The following is a 12,740-nucleotide window of genomic DNA, read 5'->3' as shown; positions in this document are numbered from 1 at the left end:
AGTAGGGAAAGATCAAGACCCACTTCCTCCTAATGCTGAAGCTGCTGCCACTAGTCATGACATAGACGATGAAATGCCATCAACGTCGTCTTCCAAGCCCGATGCCCAATCTCGTAGTACCGGGCATGTAAAATCCAAAAAGCCCAAGTTAAGAAAAAGTAGCAAAAAGAGAAACTTAAAATCATCTGAGGAGAAACGTAAAGTTGCCAATATGCCATTTACGACACGGAGTGGCAAGGAACGGCTTAGGCCCTGGCCCGTGTTCATGACTAGTGGTTCAGCTTCACCCACGGATCTTAGCCCTCCTCCTCCTCCCCCCCCCCTACAAAAAATTGAAGAGAGTTATGCTGTCAGCAACAAAACAGCAAACAACTCTGCCTTCTAAAGAGAAATTATCACAAATCCCCAAGGCGAGTCCAAGCGTGTTGGTGGTTGTCAAGCCTGACCTTCCCATCACTGTACGGGAAGAGGTGGCTCGGGAGGAGGCTATTGATGATGTAGCTGGCGCTGTGGAGGAACTTGATGATGAGGATGGTGATGTGGTTATTGTAAATGAGGCACCAGGGGGGGAAACAGCTGATGTCCATGGGATGAAAAAGCCCATCGTCATGCCTGGTCAGAAGACCAAAAAATGCACCTCTTCGGTCTGGAGTTATTTTTATCCAAATCCAGACAACCAATGTATGGCAATATGTAGCTTATGTAAAGCTCAAATAAGCAGGGGTAAGGATCTTGCCCACCTAGGAACATCCTCCCTTATACGTCACCTGAATAACCTTCATAGTTCAGTGGTTAGTTCAGGAACTGGGGCTAGGACCCTCATCGGTACAGGGACACCTAAATCCCGTGGTCCAGTTGGATACACACCAGCAACACCCTCCTCGTCAACTTCCTCCACAATCTCCATCAGATTCAGTCCTGCAGCCCAAGTCACCAGCCAGACTGAGTCCTCCTCAATACGGGATTCATCCGAGGAATCCTGCAGCGGTACGCCTACTACTGCCACTGCTGCTGTTGCTGCTGTTAGTCGGTCATCTTCCCAGAGGGGAAGTCGTAAGACCGCTAAGTCTTTCACCAAACAATTGACCGTCCAACAGTCGTTTGCCATGACCACCAAATACGATAGTAGTCACCCTATTGCAAAGCGTATAACTGCGGCTGTAACTGCAATGTTGGTGTTAGACGTGCGCCCGGTGTCCGCCATCAGTGGAGTGGGATTTAGAGGGTTGATGGAGGTATTGTGTCCCCGGTACCAAATCCCCTCGAGATTCCACTTCACTAGGCAGGCGATACCAAAAATGTACAGAGAAGTACGATCAAGTGTCCTCAGTGCTCTTAAAAATGCGGTTGTACCCACTGTCCACTTAACCACGGACATGTGGACAAGTGGTTCTGGGCAAACGAAGGACTATATGACTGTGACAGCCCACTGGGTAGATGCATCCCCTTCCGCAGCAACAGCAACAGCTGCATCAGTAGCAGCATCTACAAAATGGCTGCTCATGCAAAGGCAGGCAACATTGTGCATTACAGGCTTTAATAAGAGGCACAACGCTGACAACATATTAGAGAAAATGAGGGAAATTATCTCCCAGTGGCTTACCCCACTTAGACTCTCATGGGGATTTGTGGTGTCAGACAATGCCAGTAACATTGTGCGGGCATTAAATATGGGCAATTTCCAGCACGTCCCATGTTTTGCCCACACCATTAATTTGGTGGTGCAGCATTACCTCAAGAGTGACAGGGGTGTGCAGGAGATGCTTGCGGTGGCCCGCAAAATTGCTGGACACTTTCGGCATTCAGCCAGTGCCTACCGCAGACTAGAGGCACATCAGAAAAGCTTGAACCTGCCCTGCCATCACCTCAAACAAGAGGTTGTGACGCGCTGGAACTCCACCCTCTATATGCTGCAGAGGATGGAGGAGCAGCAAAAGGCCATTCAGGCCTACACAGCCACCTACGACATAGGCAAAGGAGTGGGGATGCGCCTGAGTCAAGCGCAGTGGAGACTGATTTCCGTGTTGTGCAAGGTTCTGCAGCCATTTGAACTTGCCACACGAGAAGTCAGTTCCGACACTGCCAGCTTGAGTCAGGTCATTCCCCTGATCAGGCTGTTGCAGAAGCAGCTGGAGAAAGTGAGGGAGGAGCTGGTAAGCCATTGCGATTACAGCAAGCATGTAGCTCTTGTGGATGTAGCCCTTCGTACGCTTTGCCAGGATCCGAGGGTGGTCACTCTTTTAAAGTCAGAGGAATACATTCTGGCCACCGTGCTCGATCCTCGGTTTAAAGCGTATGTTGTGTCTCTGTTTCCGGCGGACACAAATCTACAGCGGTGCAAAGACCTGCTGGTCAGGAGATTGTCCTCTGAAGAGGACCGTGACATGCCAACAGCTCCACCCTCATTTTCTTCCACATCTATGGCTGCGAGGAAAAAGCTCAGTTTTCCCAAAAGAGGCACTGGCGGGGATGCTGATAACATCTGGTCCGGACTGAAGGACCTGCCAACCATTGCAGACATGTCTACTCTCGCTGCATTGGATGCTGTCACAATAGAAAAAATTGTGGATGATTACTTTGCTGACACCATCCAAGTAGACATGTCAGACAGTCCATATTGTTACTGGCAGGAAAAAAAGGCAGTTTGGAAGCCCCTGTACAAACTGGCTCTATTTTACCTGAGTTGTCCCCCCTCCAGTGTGTACTCGGAAAGAGTTTTTAGTGCAGCGGGGAACCTGGTCAGTGAGCGGCGAAGGAGGTTGCTTCCTCACAACGTTGAAAAAATGATGTTTATAAAAATGAATAATCAATTCCTCAATGAAGTACAGCACTGCCCTCCAGATACTACAGAGGGACCTGTGGTTGTGGAGTCCAGCGGGGACGAATTGATAATGTGTGATGAGGAGGAAGTACACACTGTAGGGGGAGAGGAATCAGAGGTTGAGGATGAGGACGACATCTTGCCTCAGTAGAGCCTGTTTAGTCTGTACAGGGAGAGATGAATAGCTTTTTTGGTGTGGGGGCCCAAACAAACCAATCATTTCAGTCAAAGTTGTTTGGTAGGCCCTGTCGCTGAAATGATTGGTTTGTTAAAGTGTGCATGTCCTATTTCAACAGCAGACCTCTCAACTGCAGCTCATCCCTCCTCTGCGGGGATAATGTCTCCTGTGCTCTGACACGTCACTCTGTGTACTCTCAGCCTCAGGATCTGACACTACAGCTACCATGCCTCTTGTAGCAGCCCTCACTCCAGGGCCTCTTCCATGTGCAGTGTCCCCCTCTCTCTTGGGTTCACTATAGTGGCATGGAGTTCTCCCCCTCATCCAGGGCACACATTCCTTGCCCTGGCTCAGTCACCACGCTCAGACTTCCAGGCAATGCTGGGGGAGCCTGGGAGCTTCCACCCCAGGTCCCCAGCTACAACTCTCCTCTCCTGTGTCTTCTCTCTCTTTCTGACACTTGAAAGATCGTGCCTTTAAATGAAAAAGTCAGTCTTGATTGCACGACTATGTGCAAGTGCAACAGGGACATTTTTTTGGGTTTACAAAGTCAAACAGTAACACTACGACCCTGTCTGTCTGGGGTCTGTCAATGACGAATTGTCTGGAGCATGTTTTGAGGAGGTATTGTGGCCCCGGTATCAAATTGGGTACCGGGGCCACCCCACTATGCAGTCCAGATACTTGTTTGGTGGAATTCCGACACGTGGAGGGTTTTTTAATTATATTGTGGCCTCGGTACCAAATTGTGTACCGGGGCCACCACACTACGCAGTCAAGATACTTGTTTGGTGGAATTCAGACCAGTTGAGGGTTTTATTATTATATTGTGTGGACCACTCTATCTATACCACACTACAACTCTATACCACTCTATTTCCTACTTTAATTCTATTTAATTCTATTTCCTACTTTAATTCTATTACTAATTAATTAACATAAAGAGGAACCAAAAAAACCAATTTTACCAAAAGTATAATATGACTTAGACTTACAAACACTACACTTGAAAGATCGTGCCTTTAAATGAAAAAGTCAGTCTTGATTGCACGACTATGTGCAAGTGCAACAGGGACATTTTTTTGGGTTTACAAAGTCAAACAATAACACTACGACCCTGTCTGTCTGGGGTCTGTCAATGACGAATTGTCTGGAGCATGTTTTGAGGAGGTATTGTGGCCCCGGTATCAAATTGGGTACCGGGGCCACCCCACTATGCAGTCCAGATACTTGTTTGGTGGAATTCCGACACGTGGAGGGTTTTTTAATTATATTGTGGCCTCGGTACCAAATTGTGTATCGGGGCCACCACACTACGCAGTCAAGATACTTGTTTGGTGGAATTCAGACCAGTTGAGGGTTTTATTATTATATTGTGTGGACCACTCTATCTATACCACACTACAACTCTATACCACTCTATTTCCTACTTTAATTCTATTTAATTCTATTTCCTACTTTAATTCTATTACTAATTAATTAACATAAAGAGGAACCAAAAAAACCAATTTTACCAAAAGTATAATATGACTTAGACTTACAAACACTACACTTGAAAGATCGTGCCTTTAAATGAAAAAGTAAGTCTTCATTGCACGACTATGTGCAACAGGGACAGTTTTTTTCTTTACAAAGTCAACTAATAACACTTGGACCCTGTCTGTCTTTAACATACTTAATGGGATCTCAATGACGAATTGTCTGTAGCATGTTTGGAGGAGGTATTGTGGCCCCGGTATCAAGTTGGGTACCGGGGCCACCCCACTACGCAGTCCAGATACTTGTTTGGTGGAATTCTGACACGTGGAGGGTGTATTTATTTTATTGTGGCCCCGGTATCAAGTTGGGTACCGGGGCCACCCCACTACGCAGTCCAGATACTTGTTTGGTGGAATTCTGACACGTGGAGGGTGTATTTATTTTATTGTGGCCCCGGTATCAAGTTGGGTACCGGGGCCACCCCACTACGCAGTCCAGATACTTGTTTGGTGGAATTCTGACACGTGGAGGGTGTATTTATTTTATTGTGGCCCCGGTATCAAGTTGGGTACCGGGGCCACCCCACTACGCAGTCCAGATACTTGTTTGGTGGAATTCTGACACGTGGAGGGTGTATTTATTTTATTGTGGCCCCGGTACCAAATTGTGTACCGGGGCCACCACACTACGCAGTCAAGATAGATAGATGCGTATCATAGATAAAGTACATTCAGTGGTGTGGGGCAAATTGAAAAATATTCAAAATGCACTGACATTATCAAAAACAAGAGGTTGTCACACGCTAAAACTCCAACATGTATATGATGGAGAGGATGGAGGAGCAGCCGTATGTGTAGTGTAATGCAGACCTGTTGAAGGTTTTTTATATATTTTATTGTGGTGCCCAGTGCCCACTCCTCTACGCAGTCCAGGTACATTTATTGGTGCGAATCAAACAAGTTGATTGTTTTCTTATTATATATATTGTGGTGACCCACTCCTCTACGCAGTCCAGGTACATTTATTGGTGCGATTCATAAAAGTTCAGGGTTTTTAAGATATTGTGGTGACCCACTCCTCTACGCAGTCCAGGTACATTTATTGGTGCGATTCATAAAAGTTCAGGGTTTTTAATATATTGTGGTGACCCACTCCTCTACGCAGTCCAGGTACATTTATTGGTGCGAATCAAACAAGTTGATGGTTTTCTTATTATATATATTGTGGTGACCCACTCCTCTACGCAGTCCAGGTACATTTATTGGTGCGATTCATAAAAGTTCAGGGTTTTTAATATATTGTGGTGACCCACTCCTCTACGCAGTCCAGGTACATTTATTGGTGCGAATCAAACAAGTTGATGGTTTTCTTATTATATATATTGTGGTGACCCACTCCTCTACGCAGTCCAGGTACATTTATTGGTGCGATTCATAAAAGTTCAGGGTTTTTAATATATTGTGGTGACCCACTCCTCTACGCAGTCCAGGTACATTTATTGGTGCGAATCAAACAAGTTGATGGTTTTCTTATTATATATATTGTGGTGACCCACTCCTCTACGCAGTCCAGGTACATTTATTGGTGCGATTCATAAAAGTTCAGGGTTTTTAAGATATTGTGGTGACCCACTCCTCTACGCAGTCCAGGTACATTTATTGGTGCGAATCAAACAAGTTGATGGTTTTCTTATTATATATATTGTGGTGACCCACTCCTCTACGCAGTCCAGGTACATTTATTGGTGCGATTCATAAAAGTTCAGGGTTTTTAATATATTGTGGTGACCCACTCCTCTACGCAGTCCAGGTACAATTATTGGTGCGAATCATAAAAGTTCAGGGTTTTTAATATATATTGTGGTGACCCACTCCTCTACGCAGTCCAGAAAGATACCTTGTTGCAATGTTTTGGACTAATAACTATATTGTGAGGTGTTCAGAATACACTGTAAATTAGTGGAAATGCTTGTTATTGAATGTTATTGAGGTTAATAATAGCCTAGGAGTGAAAATAAGCCCAAAAACTTGATTTTTAAACTTTTTATGTTTTTTTCAAAAAAAATCCGAATCCAATACCTTAAATCCGAACCGAGACCTTTCGTCAAGTGTTTTGCGAGACAAATCCGAACCTCAAAAATAACGAAAATCCGGATCCAAAACACAAAACACGAGACCTCAAAAGTCGCCGGTGCACATCCCTACTTTTAATATGCACAGGAGCACTGTCAAGTTCATCATAAAGAAGTCTTCCGTGGCATATATGGGATACATTGCCCACAGGGTAATAATAGCACTTCACAAATTTGTTGTTTATGCGAGAATTGCAAAAATAAAGGATTGTTGAAAAAAGTCTGCATGAAGTTTCTATGTTCTGAGGAGACCAGAGGTTAAATATGTTAAACAGTGGTTTTGTAAAATCTACGTTTTGACTTTAATAAAATTGCAATTTTAAATATTGGCGTAAAAAAAATAAAAAATCCTAGATTTGACAAAACCGCCATTTTAATAAATTTACATCCAAGAGTGAATGTTTTGGCTGTAATGATAATGGCATGTGTGTGCTGGGGCGCCGGGAGGGGGGTGGGGGGGATGGAAAAGGTTCAAATTATCAAGGCCTGGACCTGCCTGAGGGGACTTGCTGCCAGGTAGTTAAATAACACCATTTTAATACATAACGGGGAGAATTCAATTGCTGATGATGTGTGTCGCACGGACATCATGCCATGCACTTTGCCAGCAATTACAGTAGAAATCTCCACTCACTTCACCCTATAGAAGTGCAAGGAAAAACAAACAGATATTTTTGCTAAAATCTCCGACGCGAAGTTTCTCACGGACGTTCCGAAGACACTTTGCAGCTAATTGAATTCCCCCTTAATGTCATATGTAAAAATGTTGTCCACGCCCCCTTTCGAAGGCGCCGCCGCGTAGCGCACACCTCTTCTCCTGCTGTGTTCAATTAAGAAAAATCTTTATTTTTTTATTATTTAACATTACAGAGTGTTTGTATTGATCAGTGGTAATAATTTCCTAATAAATATATTATTAACATAAGAAGATAAAACATGCCAAAGGTATTGAAAAGTTTGTATTGCACATGGTTATATCTAGAAAAAGTTTTTTATATATATATCTGATTCAGTAACTATTAATCCAGCATACCCATTGGGACTGTTCTACTAAAATCTAAACAGCTGTGGCGATGGGAGTGTGCTTCCAAATCCTCTATTAACGTCAGAGTTAAAGAAAATGCGTACAAGCTTCTCTACCGCTGGTACCCGGTTCTGGCCAAGCTTCATAAACTCTATTTTAGCACTTCTCCCCATTGCTGGAGAAGCTACCAAGAGACGGGCTCATTCATACATATTTGGTGGTCCTGTCTAGTTACAGCTTGAACTGCTACTGACCTCCCTTTTCAAACTCAACACATATTACTTCTACTTCCTCTTCCAGATCTCCCAAAACACCTTAGTAAGCACACTAGAAACATTTTTATTGCAGCCACCTGCCTGACAGTCAATTCTTGGAACAACCAAAATTCTCACACCCTGGTGGCCTTTAAAAAAAAGAATTGGGTACATTTATGAAACAACAGCATCCTAAGGAATTAATCTGTCTCCTTTCTTAAAACTTGGTCTCCATGGACCCAATTCAATAATGTCTCCTCTCTTCGGGCATGATGCTGAGTTAGGGGCAAAGCAAAAATCAGGAGTAAATTTGCACCTGGACAAACCATCAAACCATGTTACAATGCAAGGGGTGCAAATAATTTTTTTGTTCTTGCATGTAAGGTAAAAACTGTCTGCTCTTTCATGTAGCACACAAATACTTGATAGCTTTATTTTTACACTGAAATGTAAAGTTTATCCAGGATATGCCCCTACCCAACTATAAATCTGTCCCTACATTTTAAATTTTCCTCCACCTCCAATGTAACATGGTTTTGCCAAGGTGCAAAGTTACTCATTTTTTATGCTTTGCTCTCCTTAATGACTCAACATCATGCCCATTATATTTTGCGCTATTTTAACCTGATTGCCGCACACTTCCATTCACTATGCTTACACTGTCATCTTGTTGCCTGAGAAGTTCCTTTGCCCCCCTCCCTCTTTCTTAATCAAAATTAAAAAACAACTATTCAAAAGGTGGTGTGTGTTTTTAAATGTGTCCTTGTGATTTTTTAGGAAAATTGCCCCCGTATTCCTGTAAGGTGAAAGTGACATAAAGGGGCATATTCAATTAAGATTCGTGGCTGCACGTGTAAAGTGTCATTACAGTACCACAACATTGCGATGTTGCGGTACCTGGACCGCGAATCCTAATTGAAAATGCCCCAAAGTACATATTTATAAATGTGGTCCTTCAGTTTACTGCTCATAGTTGCTTAAACCACTGACACCTGAGGTGCCCTGCATAGGTCACATTCTGTCCCCACATTGCGCAGCAGTATCACTTTATTAACAAGTGTAGAATAGAACATCCAGGGGTAAATGTATCATACTCCGATTTGTACAAGTCGCCGGAAATCGGCGAGTTGACAGTTAAAATTTAAAGCGGCGCTGCCTTGTAAAGGGAAACTTAATGCGCTACTTTTACACCATTTTTTTTTCCAATTTTTTTTTGTGTATAAATGTTGCTCTGTGTAATTTTGTGTATTCATTAATTATTGCACAGCCTTCTCTCTGTTTGTGTAGCTAACACATCTGAAAATGAAAAAATTTAAATTAGCAGTATAAATAAGCTGTTCCTCTCCAGCAAGGATTATGTATTTACACGCATTGCACAAGCTGTCAGTCCATGTTTTATTCTGATTGCTGTCTTCCGCTCCCATACTTCACAGCCACAGAATTGTATTGGACGCTGCATAAATGAAGGGGTGTGTTCTTTAATAGCGCATTTTACCTGAGGCACCTGAGAGCATTTGCCGCCTTAGGATTCTGAGGGGACAGTTCTCAATCTTCCAAGAGTAAGTTCTAACTTTCTGCTTTTACTGTCACAAACATATGGCAGTATGGAGGAAGCAGGTACTTGCGAACATTAGAAAACTATTCACAGGACTAAGTTGCAGTTAGGCAAGGTGTATTTACAAACATTGCATTTAGGTACAAATTAACCTATTAGCTTTATCTGTCTAGTGCACTGATAGGGCTCCAGCACTTATACTCTACTTTCTACCCCACCTGTGACCTGGTTCTTATTGAGTAAACAGTAGGGACTAAAACTGGACATGATTTGCCCAGAGAAGCTTACTCTCACATCACATGACCTCTTCTGCACCATGTGACTTCCTCTGCACAGCAATAGGAAGTCACACACACAGCACATGTTGGATCAGAGGAGGATCTACATGCAGTCTGCACCACCCGGTCTCCATCCTTCCTCCATAAGAAAGAGCTGCGTGATTCTTGCTTACTTCATTAATTAGGAATTTATAGGTAGGTATTAGTCATTAGATTAGTAAGGGGGGGGCTGAGAGTGAAATTGAGGAGCAATTTGTATGAAGTCTGAGGAACATGGGATATTTAAGGGAGGAGTTGGTGGTAGAGGGGTCTTGTAGGTAGAGGTGGTAAGTAGAGACAGTTTGGATTGAATAGGGTTCTAAAGGGCATATGGTGATATTGTGGGTTAAGTGAAATGACATGTGGGGAAATTGAAGGATGTTTTAGAGTACGTATGGGATCTAATCTAAGGGCTTGTGGTGTGTTCCTTTGGTTACATTTATTGTTTTAACTTATTATTGAGATTCAGGATAATGTGCGGCCCTTTATAAGGTTTAGGTGCATCGGGTTGCCCTTCACTGGTCTAAAGCAAGTTAGACAATAAAAGCAAGAGTCTGGTGGTCGGGTTACGTGCACATAAGTCATTATGCGTTTTATGCAGAACACTATATCTACTCAACATCACATGACCACTAAGGATAATGTTGTATGCTATACATGCATATTTTATACATTCTAACTTATGTAGCATGGAGGAAAATAACAGACACCGAGAAGGATGTTCAGCAAACAAACACCTGGCAAATTGACAGCATTATAAACCAAGAACATTGCCTAAGACTTCAATTCGGGAGAAACAGAGACGGAATGGCTATAATATGGTGAAACAAATTGTTTGTATAGTATTTGTTGGTTCATATGTGTAGGTCTGTTTGGACTTCTCTAAGTCACCCATTCCAGCATGAAAAACCCTTATATTAAGTTAGGTGACACAAGTGGGTAGAACCTGTCATTTACGTACAAGTGGCCAGAATTGGTGTTGTACTAGCACCTTTTACGAGGTAGTGCGGCTTTATGCCTCTGCTATTCAATGCTTGCAATTAAAGATTTGGGGGTAATTGTATCAAGCTGAGAGTTCTCCGGTGGGTTTGAAAAGTGGAAATGTTGCCTATAGCAACCAATCAGATTCTAGCTATCATCTTGTAGAATGTTCTAAATAAATGATAGCTAGAATCTGATTGGTTTTTCAAACCTGTCGGAAAATTCTCAGTTTGACACATTTACCCCCTGGTTGCAGTTCACATTGTGACAGCTTTATACATGTATATATTATAGAAACTTTAATATATAAACTTATAAAATATACATATATAATTGTTAAAGGGAAAAGAGGATAAGCTGTAGATGCCAAATATAGATAGATATTTAATGTGGTTTTGAAATCTGTAAAACATGTCTATTTAGCACCATTATTCACTGATATGCTCTGTTTTATGAGAAAACAAAATAATTAATTTAATAGCATGGTGCAAACGGTACAGTTGACATGTAACCTAAATTAATAAAATATTAGGTCTGCTTATTCTTGTGTAAGTTAGATTAATGAAAGTCTAATTTGTCACCACATTGGCCAAGAACAGTAATGGCGTGATCACGCATTACGGCTCATGCTAACCTGCAGAAACACACATATTTGTCTGTTAGGAGGCGCATCTATTACACCTGCTATAGGACATGTGTAGATACTTGCTGATGATGATGACGTGTCGCAAAACATGCACATATGCTTTTTCAAGAGTAATTTACTCCCATTTTTCCTCTGTATCAGCCCCTAAGCATCTGAATTTGTGAGAAACATTGGGCATGTTATTGGGGTCTGCATATAAAGGGTATCAAATTGGGCTGATAGACGCAAAAAAAGAGGCGGTCATCTCAAACATAATTTGTTCTAGATCCAATCAAATTCACTAATACACCATAATCACAAAGACTTATGTTTCTGTTTAAATCTGCTGGCAAAAAAAGATCTTTTATACAATTAAACATTAAAAATACTTAATTGAATTTGATGATTTGAAAGATCTTTTATTTTCGTTGTATAAATGAATGTTAAAAACGATGGTTATTTATAAAGAATTACAATAAATTTGTCAGAGCAGCACTTAGGCAAAATAATTTCCACTAGATTTAGGTTTATGGTGTAAAAACTGGTGGTAAATAGTTGTGAAAAAGAAACAAAGAATCTTCTTGTACTTATTGAATATATTCTTTCTGCTACTTCCATGAATACAGATGAATGTGTCAAAAGTACTCCTCTTGTGAGCAATATTTATCTCTGCTACACAGGCTGCTTTTTACATACAATATAGGATTGTGCTACAAGCATTCAATAATAGAATAAACAAAGCAAATTCAAGTATTATACTACATTAAAAGGACACAAACATCTGTACAGTATGAAAACCTAAACAACGAATAGCAATTGTTTCAGCGACCTTTTACCATAAACACTTCCAAAAATCATATGAATCAGGGCCCACCCATTAGCAAGCTTGCATAGTGAACTGGTATCAAAAATATTTGTTTTAAACATGACAGATTACAATATTAGCTGCTACTAGTAAGATAACATAAAGTTGACACCAAAGAACACAAAGCAATATTGGAAATGCAGCTGTTGTTTCTTACCTGTGGAGCACTGGTCCCTGCACAAATGCTAAAGATACCCATAAGCGTTGCCAAGATGAAAATAGCTGTCCTTTTCTTCATCGTGATTAAATGATAAATATATTTCTAGTGTGTGAAAGCATAAGACAGCCAGATAGTTCCAGTTGCTTTACATTGCATTGAAAGCGCTGTATTCCTGCTCTTTGTTTATATAATTTCCCTAACTTCAGTCCCACCTCTCTTTCCTGTACAGGGTTAAACAGCTGAGCATGTGATATCTGCCAATCATAGGAAAACATGCAAGGTTTCACTATTTCATTTTTAAAAGGGACATTTCGATACAAGTCGAATGGCAGGATATCCTAAATGAGATG

At 41.7% G+C, this 12,740-nt stretch overlaps 1 protein-coding gene across 1 annotated transcript in view; it reads right to left on the bottom strand.

Moving 5' to 3' along the window:
* STAB2 (stabilin 2) overlaps positions 1-12,539 on the bottom strand; it is a 144,751-nt gene extending 132,212 nt beyond the window's left edge. Inside the window, exon 1 of the mRNA XM_075209291.1 lies at positions 12,388-12,539. Within this exon, the coding sequence (XP_075065392.1) occupies positions 12,388-12,468 (81 nt within the window). The 5' untranslated portion in view covers positions 12,469-12,539. The remainder of the gene's footprint in view (positions 1-12,387) is intronic.
* Between the last annotated feature and the right edge of the window lie 201 nt (positions 12,540-12,740).

This window comes from Mixophyes fleayi, chromosome 4 (assembly GCF_038048845.1).
Source record: "Mixophyes fleayi isolate aMixFle1 chromosome 4, aMixFle1.hap1, whole genome shotgun sequence".
Classification (NCBI taxonomy): Eukaryota; Metazoa; Chordata; class Amphibia; order Anura; family Limnodynastidae; genus Mixophyes; species Mixophyes fleayi.
This window is presented reverse-complemented; position numbering and strand designations above follow the sequence as displayed.